General features: G+C 32.6%; 1 protein-coding gene across 3 annotated transcripts in view; it reads right to left on the bottom strand.

Moving 5' to 3' along the window:
• The window catches only part of U2SURP (U2 snRNP associated SURP domain containing), a 43501-nt gene that overhangs the window by 12873 nt on the left and 9688 nt on the right, over positions 1-20940 (bottom strand). The window contains exons 3-22 of one of the 3 annotated variants that reach the window (XM_010976825.3): positions 20580-20711; positions 18588-18686; positions 16653-16767; positions 16087-16220; positions 15185-15252; positions 14522-14616; positions 14402-14437; positions 14233-14315; positions 13047-13212; positions 12653-12864; positions 11674-11717; positions 8475-8579; positions 7337-7403; positions 7095-7258; positions 5608-5770; positions 5126-5205; positions 4097-4184; positions 3021-3143; positions 1308-1464; positions 410-505 (exon numbers count right to left, since the gene is read on the bottom strand). In XM_010976825.3, the coding sequence (XP_010975127.1) occupies positions 410-505; positions 1308-1464; positions 3021-3143; positions 4097-4184; positions 5126-5205; positions 5608-5770; positions 7095-7258; positions 7337-7403; positions 8475-8579; positions 11674-11717; positions 12653-12864; positions 13047-13212; positions 14233-14315; positions 14402-14437; positions 14522-14616; positions 15185-15252; positions 16087-16220; positions 16653-16767; positions 18588-18686; positions 20580-20711 (2227 nt within the window). Of the gene's footprint in view, positions 1-409; positions 506-1307; positions 1465-3020; positions 3144-4096; positions 4185-5125; positions 5206-5607; positions 5771-7094; positions 7259-7336; positions 7404-8474; positions 8580-11673; positions 11718-12652; positions 12865-13046; positions 13213-14232; positions 14316-14401; positions 14438-14521; positions 14617-15184; positions 15253-16086; positions 16221-16652; positions 16768-18587; positions 18687-20579; positions 20712-20940 lie in introns of those variants that run through there. The other 2 variants (XM_010976826.3, XM_031448124.2) reach the window with 2 other exon arrangements.

The raw sequence follows: 20940 nt of genomic DNA, 5'->3' as shown, positions 1-20940 counted from the left end.
TATAAGCACTAGGATAGATGTCAAAGCAAGTATGAAAGGCTAAACTGCATCTAACAAGTCAAGCAATACAGGAGGGACAAAGCTTTGGTTTTTCTGAAACTGACCTCTAAGTAAATTCCAAATACATACAGCTTCCCATCTACATTTTCTACTAAAATGGCTTAACCTAAAAGGTTTTTAGTGATTTCTCTCTCTGATTACTCTCAAAGCATCCAAACTGAAGGGATCTAAGAAAAGTTTAACAGCAACCACAATGAAAACTTAGCCACTAAACGTAAAATATAACACTGGGTCTTAAGGTTGAAACATGTAAAATACAAAAGGAAAACGTACACGTACAAACAAATGACTTGGTAAAGTTGTTAAGTACTCAATTTTTCAAAGCTTCACTAGCTGTACTTTTACTTACCCTGTGCTTCCAATTCAGATTCATCTACAGCTTCCCATTTTGATGGAGCAACTTTAAATATAGGTTCATTCTTCTTTGAGTCTTCAGTTGCATCCACTATTGAAGAAACATAAGGCATGAACCTGACTATCAGAAGATGATTTAAAGAGCTCATGAGTACTATGTTATTAAAAAGTAAAATAAGGCCACACATGGACTAATAATGCTAATGTCAAGAACAAGGATTAGGACTAATTCAAGACTAATTCAACTCTCTGCACCTGAGGTCCAACTTTTAAATATAAATATATACATACATATATATGTGTGTTTGTGTGTGTGTATATAATATATGTTTGTCTCTCTCAACCAACCCAGAACACAGACATGGTTACTTCAAGCAAATGGAGAAGCTGAGGAAGTACCTTTACCCAATTATTGTTTAAACTGTAGAATTCATATATTATTCAATATTTTAACTTATAATCCAAAGGTATTGAAGATTATGTACCCTTCCTATTTCCAAAGATGATTTTAGGCAGCTAGGAAAACTGAACCTGTAAGTTAGGGAAACTAATAATAAGAACAGAAAAATAAAACCAAGCACCTGGGATCATGCATACAACTGAACACAGGATTCTGCATATAGTTTCCAGACAATTAAGACAAAAGAAATTTGTTTTTATAAAAGGCTGACTGTCCCAACAAAGAAATGTGACCAGAAAGAAAACCTTTTTCTTGGCACAATCAATGTATTACTGAGTATCTGACAACTCAGAAATAAAAGACAGCAAAAAGTTAATGACTGACACCTTACTCAGAAATTATAACCTTTCCCCTTATCAGTGTGTGTGGAAATTAAAGAGTTCTGTGAACAAATTTATTAGCTAGATTTAATGAGTTTAAAATTTCAACTTACAAGGCACTCCATCAAGATCATCATCAAGATTCTTGATAGGGACTCCATCGAGATCATCAATGGGAGTAGCATCAATAGGAATTCCATCTACATCTTCTAGAGGTGCACCGTCAAGCTCCTCCTCAATGGGGGCACCATCAAGGTCATCTGGTACATCCTATGAAAACACATGCTACTGTAAATTTTCTTTAGCATGCTAAGGTCATATTGTTAAAAAGATTAATTTGCAACACAGTATAAACCAATCAGCTAGATATCCACATTCCCAGGCACAATGTGAGGACACAGTTAAGTACATTTTCAATGGAATACTACTCAGCCATAAAAAGGAATAAAATAATGCCATTTGCAGCAACATGGATGGACCTGGAGATCATCATTCTAAGTGAAGTGGGCCAGAGAAAGAAAAATGCCATATGATATTCCTTATTATGTGGGATCTTTAAAAAAAAAGGACATGAACTACTTATTATTTATAACTTAGATGACTGATTTCTTGAATAAGCATAAGTACATTTGACTGTCCTTTATGATTGGATTATCGCATTCTCTTGATTCTTATTTTGTGGTTGGCTTCATTTGTTTGATAACTATGTAAGTTTAAAAAGCTAAAGCTTTAATCTGTACTTAGAAACAGTGATCAACACATATATGTAAACTAAAAAAAAAATGTGCAGTATATTGTATATATGCATTTACATGCAATATAATGTATAGGTGCAGTCAAACTAAGAATTCTACCTAATATAACTGAAAAAGGAAAAAAATAAGAATATATTTTTATCAAAGAGGCAGTCATTTGTGCAATATTTATCAAATAGTCACCAAGTACTTAAAGATGCCAGGTACCATGTGAGGCACTGAGGATATAATGATGAGCAAAAATGAGTTTTGGTCCCTCAGTCCCTCTTGTCACAGAGCTTAGTAGAATTTTTAGGAAGCGAGGGTGGGGAGGGAGGGTGGAGAAGGAGTCAGGCAATCAGATAATCACAATACACGATGACCACTACAACAAAGAGGTGTGCCATAGTATTAGAATGTGTAATAAGTAGGTTTCACCTAAGAGGTCTGAGAAGGCTCAATGAAGTTATGCTCAAACTGACATCTGAGTCTCAGAAAAAGAGATATCCCAGAAAGAGGAAAGAACATGTACAAAGGTCCATGGTAGGAGGAAACATATATTTAAGAAACTGAAACAAGGACCATGTGGTTGGAGCAGGGAGGCTAATTAGGAGTATCTTGTAGAAGTGAAAGTGAAAATATGATAGCTGGATTAGGATGACAGAAATGAAGATGAAGGATTTAAGAACTACTGAATAGGTAAAAAAAAAAAAGAAATCCAACAGAATGGTGATGAACAGAATCTGCCACCACTGTGATGCATCTTCTTATGTAAATACTGACTTACATATAGCTATCTTTAGTTTAATAAAATGAAATCATGCTGTATATATATTGCTCTACTACTTGCTTTTTTTCTAATATGTTATAATCATTTCATGTAATCAAATAAAAAACCAGTCACCAATCTTCACATAAGGACACAAAATCACGAATTCCTCCAGGGCTCCAGCAACAAAAATCCTGTTCTGTGACAAACAGTACATATTTTTTACAAACAAGTGTTACTCATGTATGTAATATATCACACCTCCAAAGCATCCCCAGAAATAAATTTTAAGATATTAAGGCATGTATACACTGAGAACCTACCTCTGCTTCCTTTTCTTCAATAATATTTACAAGTCCTAAGAAAATATTTTGTAGTTTGATCAAAAATGGTTCTGGATAAATTGCCCAATCTTCCCATGCTCTAAAGCAGGTCATTACCCGTTGCTAATAGGAAAAAGACAACGAATTATTATTTAGGGCAATATGTATCAAACTTCATCTCATAATAATGACCATCACAATCTGAATTTTCCTTTAAACCAATATTCTTTTTAAAATTTAAGAAAAATAACTATCATTACAATATTTTTAAAAAATCAATGTTACCTTCCAAATGAAAGGGGAGAGAAACTAAGAGTAAATACAAGATAAAAAGAAACAGTAACTGTTTGCTCTTAGTCACCTAAGATCTAGGTCCCATAACCTTGGTGGTACATGAGGCCACATTCCGGGAAATACTACCTTAGAAACTTACAGAAAGCTAGATCTCAAGGTAGCCAAATTTTGATTTGAATTCCTTTATAGTCCAATAAAATACTTCCTGATTCTGGCTAACACTTCTCTCTGTCCCATCCTTAAACTTTCCTATAAGCTCTGTCTTATGGTCAAAATTTAAGGTCAAAAAAATTTTAAATGGAGTTGTTTCAGTCTGCTGAATGGTGGGGTCACTGGACATCTTCCCAGGTTAAAAAAAAAATTTTTTAATGAGTCTCTTCCCATGAAAGTATATCTGTTTTTCAACTGTAAGTAAGATACTTTGTTCGGCTTTTTTTAACATTGGTCCACAGCTTAAGAGGTTATAAAAAATTAGTAACTTTATATACTTTCTAAACATAAGTAACTAAGATGTATACTCCTAATATCACTACAGAAGAAGTGATCTGAATGTTTTCTGTGTAGAGACTATATGCTTAAAACTAAAACAGGCACCCAACAAAATAACACTATGTATGTTTTAAAATTTCAGACTTTTTTTGATACTGAAGATAAAATGGCAGTCAATTTTAAAACGATTATTTCTGAAACATACAAGTTATGTCTTATACCTGTCTTCCGTAGATGTGCTTCCTAGACCCTAAGACCCATTTAAAATACTAGGGCAAAAATAATACACGTACCTTAAAGTTTTCAGACTGTAAATGGCCTTGAATTGTACGATACGTAGCATTGAGGTCTGAAAATATCTGACATAACTTTGTTTCAAAACTGAAATTCAAATAATATATTTATTACAATAGAATTTGTTTTAAAATCCCTACCCACTTCAGCATGCTAGCCAATGAAAACCACTCCTGGACTTCAAAAAAATATACAAAAAAATTAATCCAGCAATTCTTTAAAAAAATCAAGAACTAGGTATTTAAAACTATAACTTTAACTCCTATTATTCTGAATTTTTCTTCTGCAAAAATCCCCAAAAAGAGTATTAATAACTATTTCCTTTGATTAGCAAGGAAACTTACATCTAGGATACTTTGAGCCATTTAGCCCAAACTTTTTGTTTTATAAAATACAAACAGAAAAGTTAAATGACCTGTCCAAGGCAAAAAACAAACAAACAGCAGAGCTAAGCTTAGGATCCACATCTCCAAATTTCCTTTCAGAGTCATTTCCTAAAGAAAAATTTCCCTAATTCATAAAATAAACACCAAAAAGGAACTACGGGGAACTGAGGAAGAGTTATGTATTAATTACAGTTGAGCAACATAATTCCCTATGCCTAGGAAAACAACAACAAGGAACTACAACCAATACAATGATGATCAGAGAACAATGATTCCATAAATAGCTAATGTTTTGTCTTTGGTTTTCTCCTTTATTTTTGCCATTATTTCTATTGTTTCAGCTTATTTATTATACATGTGCCTAAATATGCAATAGAAACAATTATTTTTAACTCTTCCTATTTGCTCTATCATCAACAGTTAAGAAACTGAGATGAAAACTTTCAAAAGATTCTGATAATTAGCTTAAACCAGTTTAATTCAATAAATAAATTCCAATTTTATAGAAAATCCTATAAACTATGATGAAATTCAAATTATTTATTATTGAGGGTATTAACTAATAAAACTATCCTTTTTTTCTGACCTCCTTAGCCTTTAATATTTTATTTCAGGAATATTAGCTTACATCACTATACTTACAATTTTCTGTAATAGGAAGCATTGGCAACTTTGGCTGAAGAGTTGTATAAAACATCAGAAACCAAATATAATCTGGCAATCTAGAATACCAAAAGGTAACATAAAATGGATTAAAAATTAAAACCAACAGCAAATGTTTCTTAAAAAATTCCATACTGAAATTTATTAAATCAATGATATAAGGCCAATGTCTAGCTATAATTTAATAATCTCAATTAGAAGAGGTATAAGAAATTCAGTATCACCACAACCATGACTTTGGCAGGCATAAAATTAGTAATTCATTTACATTTCAATCTGTTGGTAACTTGTGTCAACTGACATAAGTTACCCAGGCAGAAGGAAAATAAAACTGCATAGGAAAGATTTCTTCAGTCAAGTTCTTCATTCAAAGGGGAAACCAATTTTAATCCAAAAAGAAGTCAACTATTCTCTCTCTTTCACTTAATTAAATGTTCCATAAAGAGAAATCATTCCCATACCTTTTTGGGAAGGGGTGTCTTTAAGATAGACAATGACTCAGTGATGCAATCCACTATTTCTTCAGCAGCTTCAGCATTATTAAGACAGAAAACCATTGCATCTCCAATATCATTTTTCCTTGGAGTTAACCCCCGCAGAATTTCTTCTAATTTATCCCTCTGTCTGAATACAAATTTTTTTACTTATAAATATTTACAGATACAAATTTCAAATGCCATTATAGTTTCCGCTCACAAACTAATTTCTTCAAAACCCACTCAAATAAAATTCTGAAGACTAAATTGTGTTAAGTCTAACTGGTGTTACGTACTCCAAATGTAATTTTTTAAAAGAACTGATATGAGAAGGAATATTTTTCCAAGAACTAATAAATTATTTGAGTGAATTTTGCTTTACAAATTAAGTAAATTTAAAATTACAGGCATTTTTCAAGAGTCTTTGAGAGTGTGCCAGTCCTATTATCCTATTACATTGAAAAAGAACCTCCACGTCCTTTACTTTCCTTTGAAGGAAGTCTGTCACTTCAGCACTTCTGCATAGGATTAGGACAGGCTAAAGCAAGGGCTGACAAACTTTTCCTGTAAAGGATCAGATAGTAAATATCTCAGGCTTTACACGCCATACAGTCTGTCAGTTACTCAACTTTGCTACTATTAACATCAAAGTAACCACAGACTACATATAAAGGAATGGGCATGGCTGTGTTCAAATAAAACTTCATTTACAAAAACAGGAGGCAGCCCGATTTAGCCTATGGGCTAAGGCTGCAGATCCCTGGGCAAAAGTAATGAAGAACATACACCTTCAGAAGCAAATACACTCTCAAATACTATAGCTCTCCATTAGCATATGCTCTCACAAACAATGCATCAATGCAACCAGCATTAAGATTTATAGACTATACAGTGAAGTATATAATCCTATATGCTAAAAATTATTTTAGCCTTTTTCTTTCCCATCAAGTATACAAAACTTTCTCCGAATATTTCAATAGTTAAATCTGTTTTTGCCTCTTAAACCAGGCTAACTGCACTGTACCAGTACTAACTAAGCACTAACAACATGCTTCCATGGTGGCCACACATTGCACTCTGTGGAATAGCTTTGCACAGTCACCCATCTGACTTCACTAAGCCATACAATAATTTCTCCTCTTTACGTTGCATTCAGAGAGGCAAGAATTATAAGGGCCCAGAGATAATTTCTGTAAGAATCTGAAGTATTCCACTGCTGGAGTAGAGTTACTTAAGGGATCATCATTAATTTTTAATAGTAGGAGGAGGTCAAGTTCAGTAGGACACACACTTCTACTTGCCAAGATGTTTAAAATTACAACGCATGTGTTAAGAGATGTCACTATTCTAAAAATTCACAAATTTTGAAAACCATTTTATTTTAGGAGTAACACATCTTATAAGTCCATTAAATTAAAATGATTATTAAAGCAACATTTTTGAATATATAAACAGAAAGGCAAAAATCTTACTCTTCTTTAAGTGCTCCCTTTTTACTAGGCTCTTCTACAAAAGCTTCTGTTTCTTGCTCTTCTGACATTCCATGCAGGTATGGATTTAGTGGTGGCGGCCTCCAAAAAGATCCATTTTTGAACATACGAAAATCTTCCGTCCGCCACTTAGTTGGTGAATCTCCCTAGTAAGTGTGCAGAATATTATTAGAAAGGTCTAATACCTCAGAGTCAAAATTAACAAAGTAACTGATTATACTTGCCTGCAGAATGGAATAAAGTTTCCACCTATAGTAAACATGGGCTGGTGTCTGGTTTTCAAATAAGAATCTAAAACAAAACAAAAAATTAATCATATTCTTTAATGGAGAACGGTCTTCAAGTAAATATAAACAAATGAAAGTATCAGTTGCCTTTCTGGCCCTAAATAAAGCCAAAAGCAAATATCCCTGAAGAGAAATCCTCACCCACTGCCATCTATCCCCTTCCTCACTCCAACCCCAGACTGCCTTTCTGACATTCATACTCAGAAGGTATGTACACATCTTGCCGAGTCTCATAATCAGTTTTATTGAACACTTATGTGTCAGCTACTGTGTCTGGCAATGGAGAGGTTTTCCCAAAATATAATTTCAAAGCAGTCGTTTTAAATGACTTAAGTAAAACTGTTAAATGAATGTGTTAAATACCATAGCTATTCAGAAGTTAAGCAGTTTTCTATTAACCTCATTTATTCTACCATACCTCATTTACAAAAGACTCTTTCATTGAAAATGTAATAAAAAGTATTTTCCTCCTAGAGAATGCTAAAAACAATACTATGTTATTAACTAAAATCCTGAAAAATTATTGAAAATTGACTCAAATACATTCTAGTCTAATTACTAAAATTGCCTCCTCACCCCATTACAAAAATAACCTCAGACTTCTAGAACTTTATTCCTGGAGTATTTTTAATTCCAAAAAATAAGTTTCAAGTGTTTTTTTAAATGTACACCTGAGGATAAACAAAATGTGGTATATCCATGCAATGGAATACTATTCAGCCTTAAAAGATTAACGAAATTCTGACACATGCTACACCAAGGATGGACCTTGAAGACATTACACTAAGTGAAATAAGCCACTCTCAGAAGTACAAATAAGGTATGATTCACTTAGATGAGGTAACTAGAGTAATCAAATTCAAAGAGACAGAAAATAGAATGGTGGCTGCCAGAGGCTAAGAAACCAAGGGAATGGGGAGTTACTGTTTACAGGATACAGTTTCCATTACAGAAGATGAGAAAAGTTGTGGTAATGGTTGCACAACATGAATGTACTTAATGCCACTAAACTGTACATGTAAAAATTATAATTTTTTGTTATATATAAATTTTACCGCAATAAAAAAATACACACCTGAACATAGGATTGTTGATCTCTCTGTTCATAATCATAGCTTCAAACATTGGCCCTTCACGTACAACAAACTCTATCATTCGATGTATTAGGGCGAGCAAATTCCTACAACAACAACACAGTTAAAGAAAATGGATTCAGACCTACCACTATATAAAACTACACTTGACCTAAGTTACTATAATTGTGCAGAAAAGATTATTCTGCTGACTAATGCAGAATCTTATACCAAGAAAGTAACCTGGAGCATATTGTTAATACCTTGTGCATTAAGAGGGAGTGGGGCAATGGGGATAAGGGAGTGGGAGGGGAAGGAAAGATAAGGGAGGGTGGTAAACCACAACACAGCTTCATAGTAATTAAGATTTCAATTTCTAAATGCCACTTAACTTTATTTTCCAAATGTAAAACATTAAATTATGAATCACAACTAATTGGAAAGCTGCAAATACATAAAATCAGTAACTTACAGCTTACACATTATAGCCATCTAAAAACTTACACACTATCTCAGTTTTAAAAGAAAACATTCCTAAACCAAGCACTTTTGTGGTAATATTGAAATGCTATATACATAACTATAATTTATAAAAACATAAAACTATTTAACAAGTTTAAGGCCTGATTTAATTTTTAAAAAATCCATCCAACTCCTGTGCTTTTCTGGTACACACATAGCAGATGGAGTTTTTATTGAATCTGACCTTTCATGAGGCAACATCCCTTTGGATCACACTTCAAACTAGTTCACACAGTTCATGACATGTATAATTTCGCCCGTGTGTTATGAATCAATAAAGCAATTATATTGCCAAATGAATGGAGTCCTCTTTCCAAAATATTCCAAAATAAGGGACATAGTGATATGCCCTCCCAATTTTTCATAACAATTACTTTCCAATATTTAAGCCAAAAGTAAACATGTGAGTAACTTTTTAGTAGTCATGTTATTGGCTGGAGTTATAAAGTTCTTTATTTTTAAAATCTGAAGCTGATACCTTATTAGACTCCAAACACATTTTTATAATTGATTACAGTGTCAGGCAAAACTGACTCAGCTTATCACAGCTACTTGTGATTTCTCATTTCACCAGTCCCCCAGCAAACAGAACTGGCAAATAACAACTGGGGAAAGCAAAAGGATATTGGCTCTTGGTACAAGGCACACACTAAATTACACCTTTAGCATTCCCAGCTCAAATTAAGTTCATATAATTGCTAGAACATAAATAAATATGTAGTTACAGAATAAGACAGATTTTTTTTTTGGCTCTATAATGCCCTCCTTCAGAGTACATGAAATAATTTATGTCATGGTAATTATAATTATTTTCTCACAGTTTTCAAACAAACCTACTTAAGTGGACAAAATCTCTACATTGTGAAATAATGAATTTTTTGACCTCCTAAAACAGGTCAAAAAATTATATGAAGGTTTACTAATCTTAAACAAGGGGGAAACTATATATTTAAAACTATTAATTCAACCTCAAATTGTTAAAACAAAAAACCAAAAGCATCACTCAATTTTAAACCTAAAAATCATTTTTCTTTCACAGAAGTATTAATTGCTCTGCAAATGTGCAGTTCTTGATATCCAAATGAGAATGTATTCTCAGCATCCATATGGTTAATGACATTGTTTTAAAGGAAGGGAGATAATGTAAAGTTATGATTCAGTTCCAAAACTCCCACTGGTATGTGTCAAATTAAAGTGTAGGGAAATTTTATGTATCATAATATGTAAAATCAATTACTAGCTGGAGAAATGCTATATATCCAGAAACTTATTTGAATTAAGTCAAAAGCAACTTGACTTGCATATTATAGATAGATGAAAAATGGTTTAGCAAGTTTAAAACAAATGATTCATTGTAATGGTGAGTCAAGATTTCACAGCAAAATGTATACTCAATATTTTGTATAGCAATAAGCTGAGCCACAAGTAAAGCTAATACTGGATATATGCTTTTTGAGTGCTACAAAAATACTCTCCTGTGAGTGCTTTATCAGTGGAAAAAAAAAAACCCACTATAGTTTTAAACAGGCTTGTAACTGATAAATCTATTCTTAGAAATTTTACAGTTTAAAAGTTTTAAATTTTTTCATGATTATTTAAAATCAAAATCTGACAATTAGTTGTTGCTAACTTAAGCTCAAGATTACTAAAGAATTGTAATCACACTTTTTCCTTAAGGATTGTGTTTCTTATTTTTAAAAGGGTGACTTTTCTATCAAAATGAAACAGTGTAGTACAAAAAGATGATATATTTTAAAGTGCATTATTTTATTTTAAAATGGTAATTATCTTATTCTGGGCAACAACAACAAAAAAAAACCAAAAATTGTCTCTCAGTTATAATAAAACCACATTTATTGGAGTCGATCGTACCAATGTCTGGTCAAAAACTGTATACTTTCCCAATCCATCCCATGATGTTTTCCTGGTCCCCCGCTGCCGCAGACAGTTCAGCTGGTGTTGCTCACCAAGGCCAATGTCAAAGAGAATTTGGTATTCTTTTGTGTTCATTTATTATTCAACCAGTGTTGTGTTCCTGTGTTTGGGAAAAGGCTTAGCTTGACTGAGCAAGAGCATACCTAGAGCATGAATTCTTCTGCTTTAACATTATGTTGAAAAAGAAAAAAACAAAAAAGAAGAAAGGAAAATAAAAGAATTCCAAACCCCTTTTGTAATCATGAAAAAAGTGGTTCTAGTATGTTCAGTGCTCATGAAAATAATAGAAATTCCTTCTTAAAATTAATCAGAGTGGGAAAAAAAGCTATGTCTTCAATAAGGAAAATTCAAATACTAAACATTCAGAAACCAAGAAAAAATAAGATTGGGTCAAATTGTAACATTACCTAAAGTTTAAAATACATATAAAACACCTACTTATTTTCCCATCACAACAGTCTATTATGATTAGACCAACAACTCCAGATTAAATCTATTAAACACATTCTAACTACTAAAGCTATAAAACACCCTACATTGGTAACAATAAAAAACAAAAAAGATTATGACATAAAATTGCAAAGTATACTAAAGTTAGTTAAATTTCACATATCCCCCCAAAAAGTATTGGGAAGGAACCATTGCTCAGTCAAGAGTTTACCTTTTCCTCAACACCATTTTTTTTTAATTCAGAAGGGGATATTGTCTATATTTAGATCAGTAATAATAAAGAAAAACATGTACCTTTCTGTTGGGATAACCACTTTGACTATGGCTTGCGACAGAGTCTGTATATGAAGTCACATCAGATAATAAACATAGAATATGTGAGTATTGTTAACAAGTAACAAGCAAAAATATACATATGCATTGAAAATACTACACATCTAATCACAAGTTTTGCAGGCAATCACTGCATTTGAAGTAATCATATACTAAGCAATTACATAAATGCAAATGGATGTGTTCAGTGAACAATAACGTTCACCAAATGCAAAGAATCAGAACATTCCTGCCAGAATGCACATCAATGCACTGAAATAGGTACTACACTGAGAATTATCAGATAAAGATTTTAATTTGTGAAATAATTAACTGTTTGACTCTGACCATACAGTTTGCTACTTTGTTCCCAAGCCTTTAAAACCAGCCCTGTCATTTTAAGTGTAATTAATTCATAATAGAACCAACAAATTTTTATAACTTGAAATTAAGTTGGTTTTATGTTTAATAAAAAGAAAATACTCACCCTTTGCTTTCGCTAGAGTAGTTAACGTTTTAAAAACCACATATGCTGTCAAATATTCTAATACCTCAGATCTTGAGAACTATTATCTAGCTGCCATCCAAACAATTTAACTATTTAGGAGGTCTTTCTACTTGAAAAGGCACTTAACCAAATACAAAGTATCACTTTCTCAAAACAAAGCAAATTTAGATAGTACACTTAAGCAAACCTGGATACAACAGTGGACAAAGGAAAAAAAAAAACATAATAAGTGGTCAAAAAAGGAATGGTAGCCACAAATAAAAATATGACCTAGTATCCCAATACAGGGTTTCCATGGGCTAAGGCCGGGAACACATCTAGTTATTTCTTTTTCTTTAAGAGTTGCCAAACAGAATTACACACACATTTTCTATAAAATTGTTGAAAAGAAATACTACCACAGATTTAGTATTTACAAATTAGATGCGGCCCTATGTACATTTTTTAAATTACCTTCTCAAAATCCTCCTTGTTTTTAGGTGGTGGTAACATGGGAGCATTGGGGTTTTTTAACCGCTCTCTAGGCTGCGCATTAAAAGGCAGTCCTGATGGAGGTGGGGGAAGTGTATGTTCCATCATAGAAGGCGGAATGTATATTGGATGTGGAGGAATAGGCACAGCTTTACCCCAACCTAACTTCATTTCAAAAGACATAATCATCTTTCCTAAAAGAAAAGAAAAGAAAAGTCACCTTGATAAGTCTCAAAAGAAAATAAAAGATCTCTAGTGATTTGAATTAAATTTCATTTTTAACCTTTACATTTCTGGTCCATCTTTCCTCTAGAGTTTTTACAAATACTTTTCAAAACCAAAACAATGTCTGAATTCTATAAATGGACTTTCTTACCATTTAAATTTTTTAGAGCTCTTTCAGCATCTCTTCTATTCATAAAGGCCACAAAGCCACAATTTCTCTCTCTTGCCCTTTCTTCATCAGTTCTAGGCCACATAATTTTCACACTGGCTAATGGTCCAAATCTCCCAAATTCTTGGCACAACATTTCTTCATTCATCTATTAAAAGGCACAAGAGGTTTTTGGTATGCAAAAAAGAAAGGGAAAAAAGAAATCCATGCAACAGAAAGCAAGGTAGTTTTTGTAAAATGGAAGTTTTTTATTAATACTACAGTTATCCATTCAAGTACTGGGACCTCTACAAGGGTAAAAAGAGAAAAAAATCATGCCCTCATGGGGCACTCACAAATCTTTTCATACCAGAAACATTCCGTTTTACTAACAAGTGACTGAATAAAGAGGCTGGGTGGCTGAAGAAATCAAAAGCACACCTTTACCTTCACTATTCCTCTTTTTGAGATTCTGATCTCAAATAAGCTGTTCTACAGCAAAGGTTTGTTCAGGCATTTAGCAATACTTTTTAGGTAATGATTACCACACTTAAGTCAAGGAGGAAATATTTGCTGGCAATGAAAGAATAAATAATATGATAACTTTTTCTTATTCCAGCACCCAGCTACCAGTGTAATCAAGAACAAAGAAAACAGAAAATGGTAAATATGCAATGAGGTCCAAAATATATACATTTTTAGAAGATCATATTATGCACAATAATCAGTACATTCCCCATAACGATTAGCACTGAAGCAGGGAAAATATTTAAAATATAAAAGAAAAAAGCACAAATACTAGTCTGCTATCATGAGGACAAAAAAATGAAAAAGGAAATCCATAAGGAAGCAAGCTATGCATCAGAAAGGGGTAATCTCAAAAGAATACTGTCCACCACTGGTCATATCCTGATTTGATAAATAAAATCAGCACCTCATAAAACATTTCAAAATCAGAGTACAGTTCAGTTACAGAAAGAAGAGACAAGCCCTCAAGAATTGCAACCAAAAAATTCAGCCCATACCAGTAAGGCTCAACTTTAAAAGATAATTTTAGAGACTTATCTAGTTCCACTAAATCTGCTTACTTCAGATTCTTGACTTCATTTTTTTTTAATTGATCAACAAAGTTTTCCTCCAAAAGTATAAAGCACATGAGCCAACATTCATCTTATTTTTCTAATATTACCTGTGGATTAATGTTTCCAAGGTACAAATTAGTAGTGCTTGGATCTCCTACATCATGCGAGCCAGGTGCATAATCATCAAGAACTAGGACAAAGAGAGAAAAAAATTATAACCTGCAAAAAAAAAGTTGGACAATTTCTACGAATTGAAAAAGCAAAAAACTGTATTACCACCAGATGATCTATTTCTTCTTGAAGGTGCGTCCACTTTAAAAGGGGGAAAAGAAAACAATTCTCAGTTTTTAGAAGAGTTTCATCACAAATACAAACATTAAAATAAATGTCACTTACTAGAACGACGCTGACCATCAGAATCTGACTGAGGTGGCTCAAACCGACTTAACCTGCCTTTCGTTTTATGTCTCTCATCACGCTCTTCTTGAATTCTGTTGAAAATATATGTAATCAGTGATAATAAACCAAAATTTGTTTGTTCATATTTAATAACAGACATTATCCAGATACCATCTTCAAATAATCTGAAATATTTGTGTGTAATGCCAGTTCGGATAATCACATTAGAGAGTTCCTCAGCTACAAGTCATGAGCAAATTTCTGATATATCATACAAGTAATGGAATATAACACCTACTTTTAAGATGAGGAGAAAATTCAATATTAAAACCACTGAAATTGTTCTTTCTTGGCTAAGGTCAACCACTCCTCACCTCATCTCAGTGACTATATTGTTTCCACTGCAAACAGGACTCCGGACATCAGTTATATCAATTGAATTGCATCCACATAATGCAAGCAACCTAGACACTGGACAAAACGCTAATTCATTTTCAAACGTACCCCACAAAATACCACCAGAATACCTAAAACATCGTCATGGTAAGCCAGTTAGTAAAAACTAACTGGTAGACTACATTCTCCATACCTGCATCTATTAAGTATCAGCTCAAAATACCTATGATACCATGATACCATTCTCAGCACTATAAAACTTACTGTTTCAATTCTTCTTTGAAGAGTTCCAAATTGCTTTTTTTCTTTTCTTTCTCCCCTTTCTTCAGTGGCTATGAAGGATATGATAAGTTATACTCCCAACAAAACAAGTTTAAACAAAACTAATGGTTCAATAATCAGATCATTTTAAATAAATTTTTATTTTAGTGCCAATTATGGTCTAATTATTTAAATTAAAAAGAATGCTTTTGTCACCACTGAACTTTATGGTGTGTGAATTATATCTCAATAGAGCTGTTAATTTTTTTAAATAGTTCTGAAAGAACTATTTTATTTTATTTTTATTGAGTTTGAAAGAATTACTTTAAAAGCCACACACCACACACATACACACAAAATATCAGTCACATTTCTTCACCAATTTTGGCTCCAAATGACATGACCCATGTCTGTCTACCATCTCCCATGAAAACCCCACTCTCAAAAAATAAAGCTTCCCTAACACTGAGAATATATAAAGTGTCTGACAGTAATTCCAAATAAATTCCAAAAATATTCCAGGCAACAGACACATTGCTGCAGCATATAGTCTTCCAAAGTAACTGATACTACATGCTGATATGATTTAAATACCCAAGTTCAGCACTACTCAAAAAGACAATCCCATTATTTCACATTTATACCTAAAATACAGTTAACTTTTTACTTGCAAAATGCTATGAGTAAGTAACAGCACATGTTCAGTGCTCAAAGAAGATAAAAAGAGTATCATCTATGTGTCCTAATTTATTATCTCTCATCTAGGAAGCATCAAAACTCAACATCTACTCCCAAAATAATTAAAAACAAGAAACCAAAGTCCTGCTTACAGTGGAAGTACTGAAAATATCATTGGCAGTGTTATCTCTGAACATTAAATGGACACTTCTTTAAGTATGACTTACAGGTTTTTTGGTTTCTATCACAAGAAGAGATGGTGGTCTTTCATTGGATGACTGATTTGGAGGATTTTTTTGATCGGCAAATCTTGAAGATGGCTTATAGATTTTACCTCTTTTTTCATCTGTTTCATGTTCTTCTGAAATTTAAAATATCAAGCTTCAAAACTTATTTAACATTATGTAATTTTACTATTTTTATTTAAAAATAAACAAAAATTAGTAAAATGCTTTTAGTACTAAGATATATCACTAGTGACAAAATATGAAATTAAATTCAAATATTAGCACCCTACTCTCAAAAATGCTAATTGAATCATATGCCTTAAAATTTTTGCAGAGTTCTCTACCATCTTGAAACCTGAGAAGTACTAAATATTTTTAAAACTTAACTGGCTCCAATATCTCATTAATCCACATTGGGCCATTTATTTTATTAATATCACCACCAGAGGGTGCTGACAGAAAGGAAAATATGAAATTTACAAGCAATCAAACTTCTTTAATAAGTACCTGCAGTCATTCAAGTAAGACTTTTAGGTTTGCTCAAGGACTATAATATTCACACTCACCTTTAGCTGCATTAACAACACCTCCACGCACAAACGTTTTCACTTTATTACCATCACTTCCTTCAAAAGCAGCAAGAAATTCCTCATAAATCTCAGCAGCTGCCTTTTCATCCTCCTAAATACACATGAAAATATTAACGTCACTTGATATTACTGTACACAGGGTGAAACTCATCAAGTAGTAATGGAAACAAAACCTCTCCCTCCACTGAGGAAAGAAGGTTAGTAAGCAGTCTTAATAGACAATAATATCTAATCCTTAATAGATATTAGATACTAATTAACAGTAAAATTAAGAGGAGCTCTGCTACTCTACTGGTAATTTGTGGAACCAGAAAATGATCCACTAAGTAAACTTGCTTAGAGACAATTTAAGGGTCCAACTGTATGACAACTGACTATAGAAAATACATTATTCTATTCATGTTTATGATAGTACCAAGGCATGATCTAATTCAGTGAATATAAAGATCTCCTTCACAAACCACCGAAGACATGAGTATTAGAAGTTTGAAGAAGCAATATCTCTGGACAGTTGGCATTAAAGGAAAAAACCTCAGAAAAACCTTGACAATTAAAACTATTCTAAATGTCCCCAAAACATGTATGAAAAGAAAGGCCAACAGAATAGAATAGAAAATGTAGAAATAGATCCAACAGCATGTGGAAATTTAGTATTCAATAAAAGAGGCATCTCAAATCAGTGAAGAATAGACGGGCTTTTCAATGAATGTTGGGATAACCTGATGGCTATTTGGAAAAAAAAATGAACCAATTCCTCATATCATATAACAGGAGAAACTGCAAATAAATCAGATTTAATTTTAAAACATAAGTATTAGAAAAAACATGAGGAAATTCCTTTATAAGTTTGGAATGGAAAAACCTAAACTGACAAACCAGAAATCGTAAGACTGATAATAAATCTGACTGTACAACAAAAACTAGTTTCTGCGTGGGGGGAAAAAAAAACAGAACAGAAGCAAAATAAAAAGGCAATCTATCTAACTGAGAAAAAACACTATACCCTGTGTCACAGACAACAGGAGTTTCAAAAACAGAGATAATCTACTAACTTAGGGAAATATTGGTTTAGCTATGAGCAGACAGTTCAGAGAAACACAAGAAGAGCTGTTCAACCTTACTTACAAGAGAAATGAAAATTTAAAACTACAATGAGGTACCAGTTTTCACCAAGCATATTGGTAAAGCCTTTTCAAAAAACACTCTGTTGGCAAGGCTATGGGGAAACAACCCCTTATACACTGCTTACAGGGATGCAAAATGGACCTGCCCATAAAGACCAATTTAACACTATCTAGCAGAACTATGTTTATGCATGTACCCAGTAATTCAACCCAGTAATCTCACCTATAGGAATAGATCCAAAAGATACACATGGAATAAACCCATATGCATAATATTATCCATAACTGCACTATTGGAAAAGGCAAAAGAAAAAACACAAATGCCCTCATAGGATTTTAGTGAAAAAACTACTGAATATCTATACTGCTTAAAAAAAAAAAAACAAGGAATAGTAAAAGAACAAGCAGATACACTTGCAGTTATCTGAGATATAAAGTTAAACGAAAAAAGCAAGAGAGAAAAGTATACTGTATATAGCATGCCATTTATTGTTCATCTAAAAAAGAATAGGCACAACATATACTTATACACACTCGCTTATCCAAAAAGAATATACCAGAAAATGTTCAAAACTGCTACAGAGAAGAGATGAAATGGTGGATGGGACAGGAATAAAGCTGGACTCCTCTGAATATACTTTGCATTGTAGACAACTTTGGGGTGGGAGCTGAGAATACTTTGGAGGTTAAGAATCTTGTAAAAACATTTCGCCATCGTCCACACACTTAATGCCCCCTTAGACACATTTATTGACAAACATAACTAAAAAGATTTAAAAAGCATTACCTTCTTCTTTAATTCTTCTTGCTCCTTCTTACTTAAAGTTCGCTTAGCTGTACTCATTTTTCCAATACTGAATGCTTTAAGTTTGTTCTCCAGAAGAGGCTGTGAAAAGAAATAAAAAGCATACCTTCATATACAAATTCTTAATGCTATCTATAACACAATCAACTTAACTGTTAATAACCTCAGGGTTAATAACATACAAAAGGCTTTTTTTTTTAAGTAAAAATAAAACACAAAGAAAGACACCAAGGCTTTGAACTCATTCAAGCTACTTGCTGGCAGCAAGAATAAAAGCACTTGAGGAGGGAAAGTACAGACGTTTTGGGGCAAAAGAAGCAGTTACAGAAAACAGACATTCAAATAGGGAGAAGGAGACGTTTGTTTCCATGGTTCAATAGCAGAAATCACTACCATCTAGAACCCCCATTTCAGGCACTACAAATTGCATCACTTCCTTTTATAATTCAGTAAATTACCTTATTCTTCATCAATAAAACTCATGTTTATGAACATAATGATTTCATTTTCATTACTGGGGAAATATCAGTGTTTTAGGTTTCAGGCAAGTAAACAGTCATCACTTAATTTGAATATGAGAAAATAGTATTTTAATAAAGTCTTCATTAATGTAACTTAAAAGCAATTTCCTTCTGAAATATGGCTTAAATAAATTTCAAACCTTTAATTGCTTAATCAGTTATTAACTTGAATGTTAATTTTGATTCATAAACTTTTAAGAAAGTAATGTTTATTGAATACAACCTAAAATACTAATCAGCAATTGAAATCTAAAGGTTTCTCCCTCATTTGTCAAAATGAGAAGTTAACCAATTACAAAATTAGACTATTAATCCCCTGGTTATTAAAACAGGCTTGCCCTTGTGAGATACGGAATGGAAAATAAATATTGCTGCAAACTATTTTAAAGTTACATTAAAATCCCTTTGAAAAAATAAAGCAGTTCATAATTCAAAAGTCAAAATTGGGATTTAGAAACAGAGACAAAGTAAAAATTTTCCCAAAATAGAAAGGAAAATGTTTTGCCATCATTCAGTACCTTTTGTTTCAACTTCTAAAGTTTAAACAAATGGTAAAGTTACATATAAATTCAATGAAAAATATAATTTTACAAAACAGCTCAATTTTATATATATCCTAAGAGCTAAACTTAGACACCTAAGAGAGAAATGGTTAAGGAAATTATGGAATATTTACTCAAAAAATATTAATCATCCATTAAAAAGTCTGTTTACAGAATTTTTCCTAAAATTAAAAAAAATCAGAACTGAAGAATACTTTAAAATGCATTCCTGTAAAATGGACCTCAGCAAAGTAAAAATATATTTATGCTTACAAATATTAAACAAGAAAAATAAATTTATCGGTTTTCAAAGAAAAGTTATCAATTTTAATACTGGCTGGTAATGACTGTCTTCTTTATTTTATCTTCCAAATTTAATCATGACAAGAAAACATTTGAAATGGGGGGGGGGGGGGAGACCAAAAAAAAAAAAATCACAAGACTACTTTGCAGACACAAGCAGTAAAGATGCTCCTTGTCTGTAACCCTGGGCACTGCATTGACCAGAATGAACAGCACCCGCTCGTTTGCTTCCCAGGGTGGGACTACATCTTTGAAGTGTGTTTTAATCATCTGTGTATTTCCAGTGACCAGCATTTAGAACATGGTTCAGTAAATGATTGGTATAAGGGAAAAATAATAAATTTATTTGCCATTTAACATCAAAATACTCCTTGGTTTTTTTTTTAATCAAATTTTAAAACTTTAAATGAAATCTATCTTACATATGAGCTAAAAAACATTTCCTTAGATGAGTTTGAGTTTCTTGTTTACCCAAAAAGAACAATGAATGCTATTTTCAAATAGTACAAGATGAAACAGTAAGTACGAAACCAAAATATTCAACTACCAAATTCAATCCAGGACAGATCAAAATCATTAACTATCCTTTCTTTCTTTATTCATCTTACTTTTGAGAGATTCTGATGAGGAGAATCACAAAGGCTTTCACGGGCACTCTCATTCCTATAATTATGTTTTCTTGGGCTCTTAGGTCGCGTCCGACTTGGCATATCACTATCCGAGGGTCCAGACGCATCCATCTTCAGGAAAAGTAAAAACAAGTTTTTAAAAATTATATATGTAGCACTGAAATTAGAAACAACTCAAATGTTCAAATACTGACAAACTTCATTACACTGTATAAAAATATATCACCAATGATCCCTTAATCCCATCTCTTTCATACCACCACTGATTTCATCAGAAAAGTGCTTAAGCACAAGAAGTTTTCAATAATTTTAGCTTGCATTTGAAAGCTCAGATTTGATA

Source organism: Camelus dromedarius, chromosome 2, assembly GCF_036321535.1.
Source record: "Camelus dromedarius isolate mCamDro1 chromosome 2, mCamDro1.pat, whole genome shotgun sequence".
Taxonomy (NCBI): Eukaryota; Metazoa; Chordata; class Mammalia; order Artiodactyla; family Camelidae; genus Camelus; species Camelus dromedarius.
This window is presented reverse-complemented; position numbering and strand designations above follow the sequence as displayed.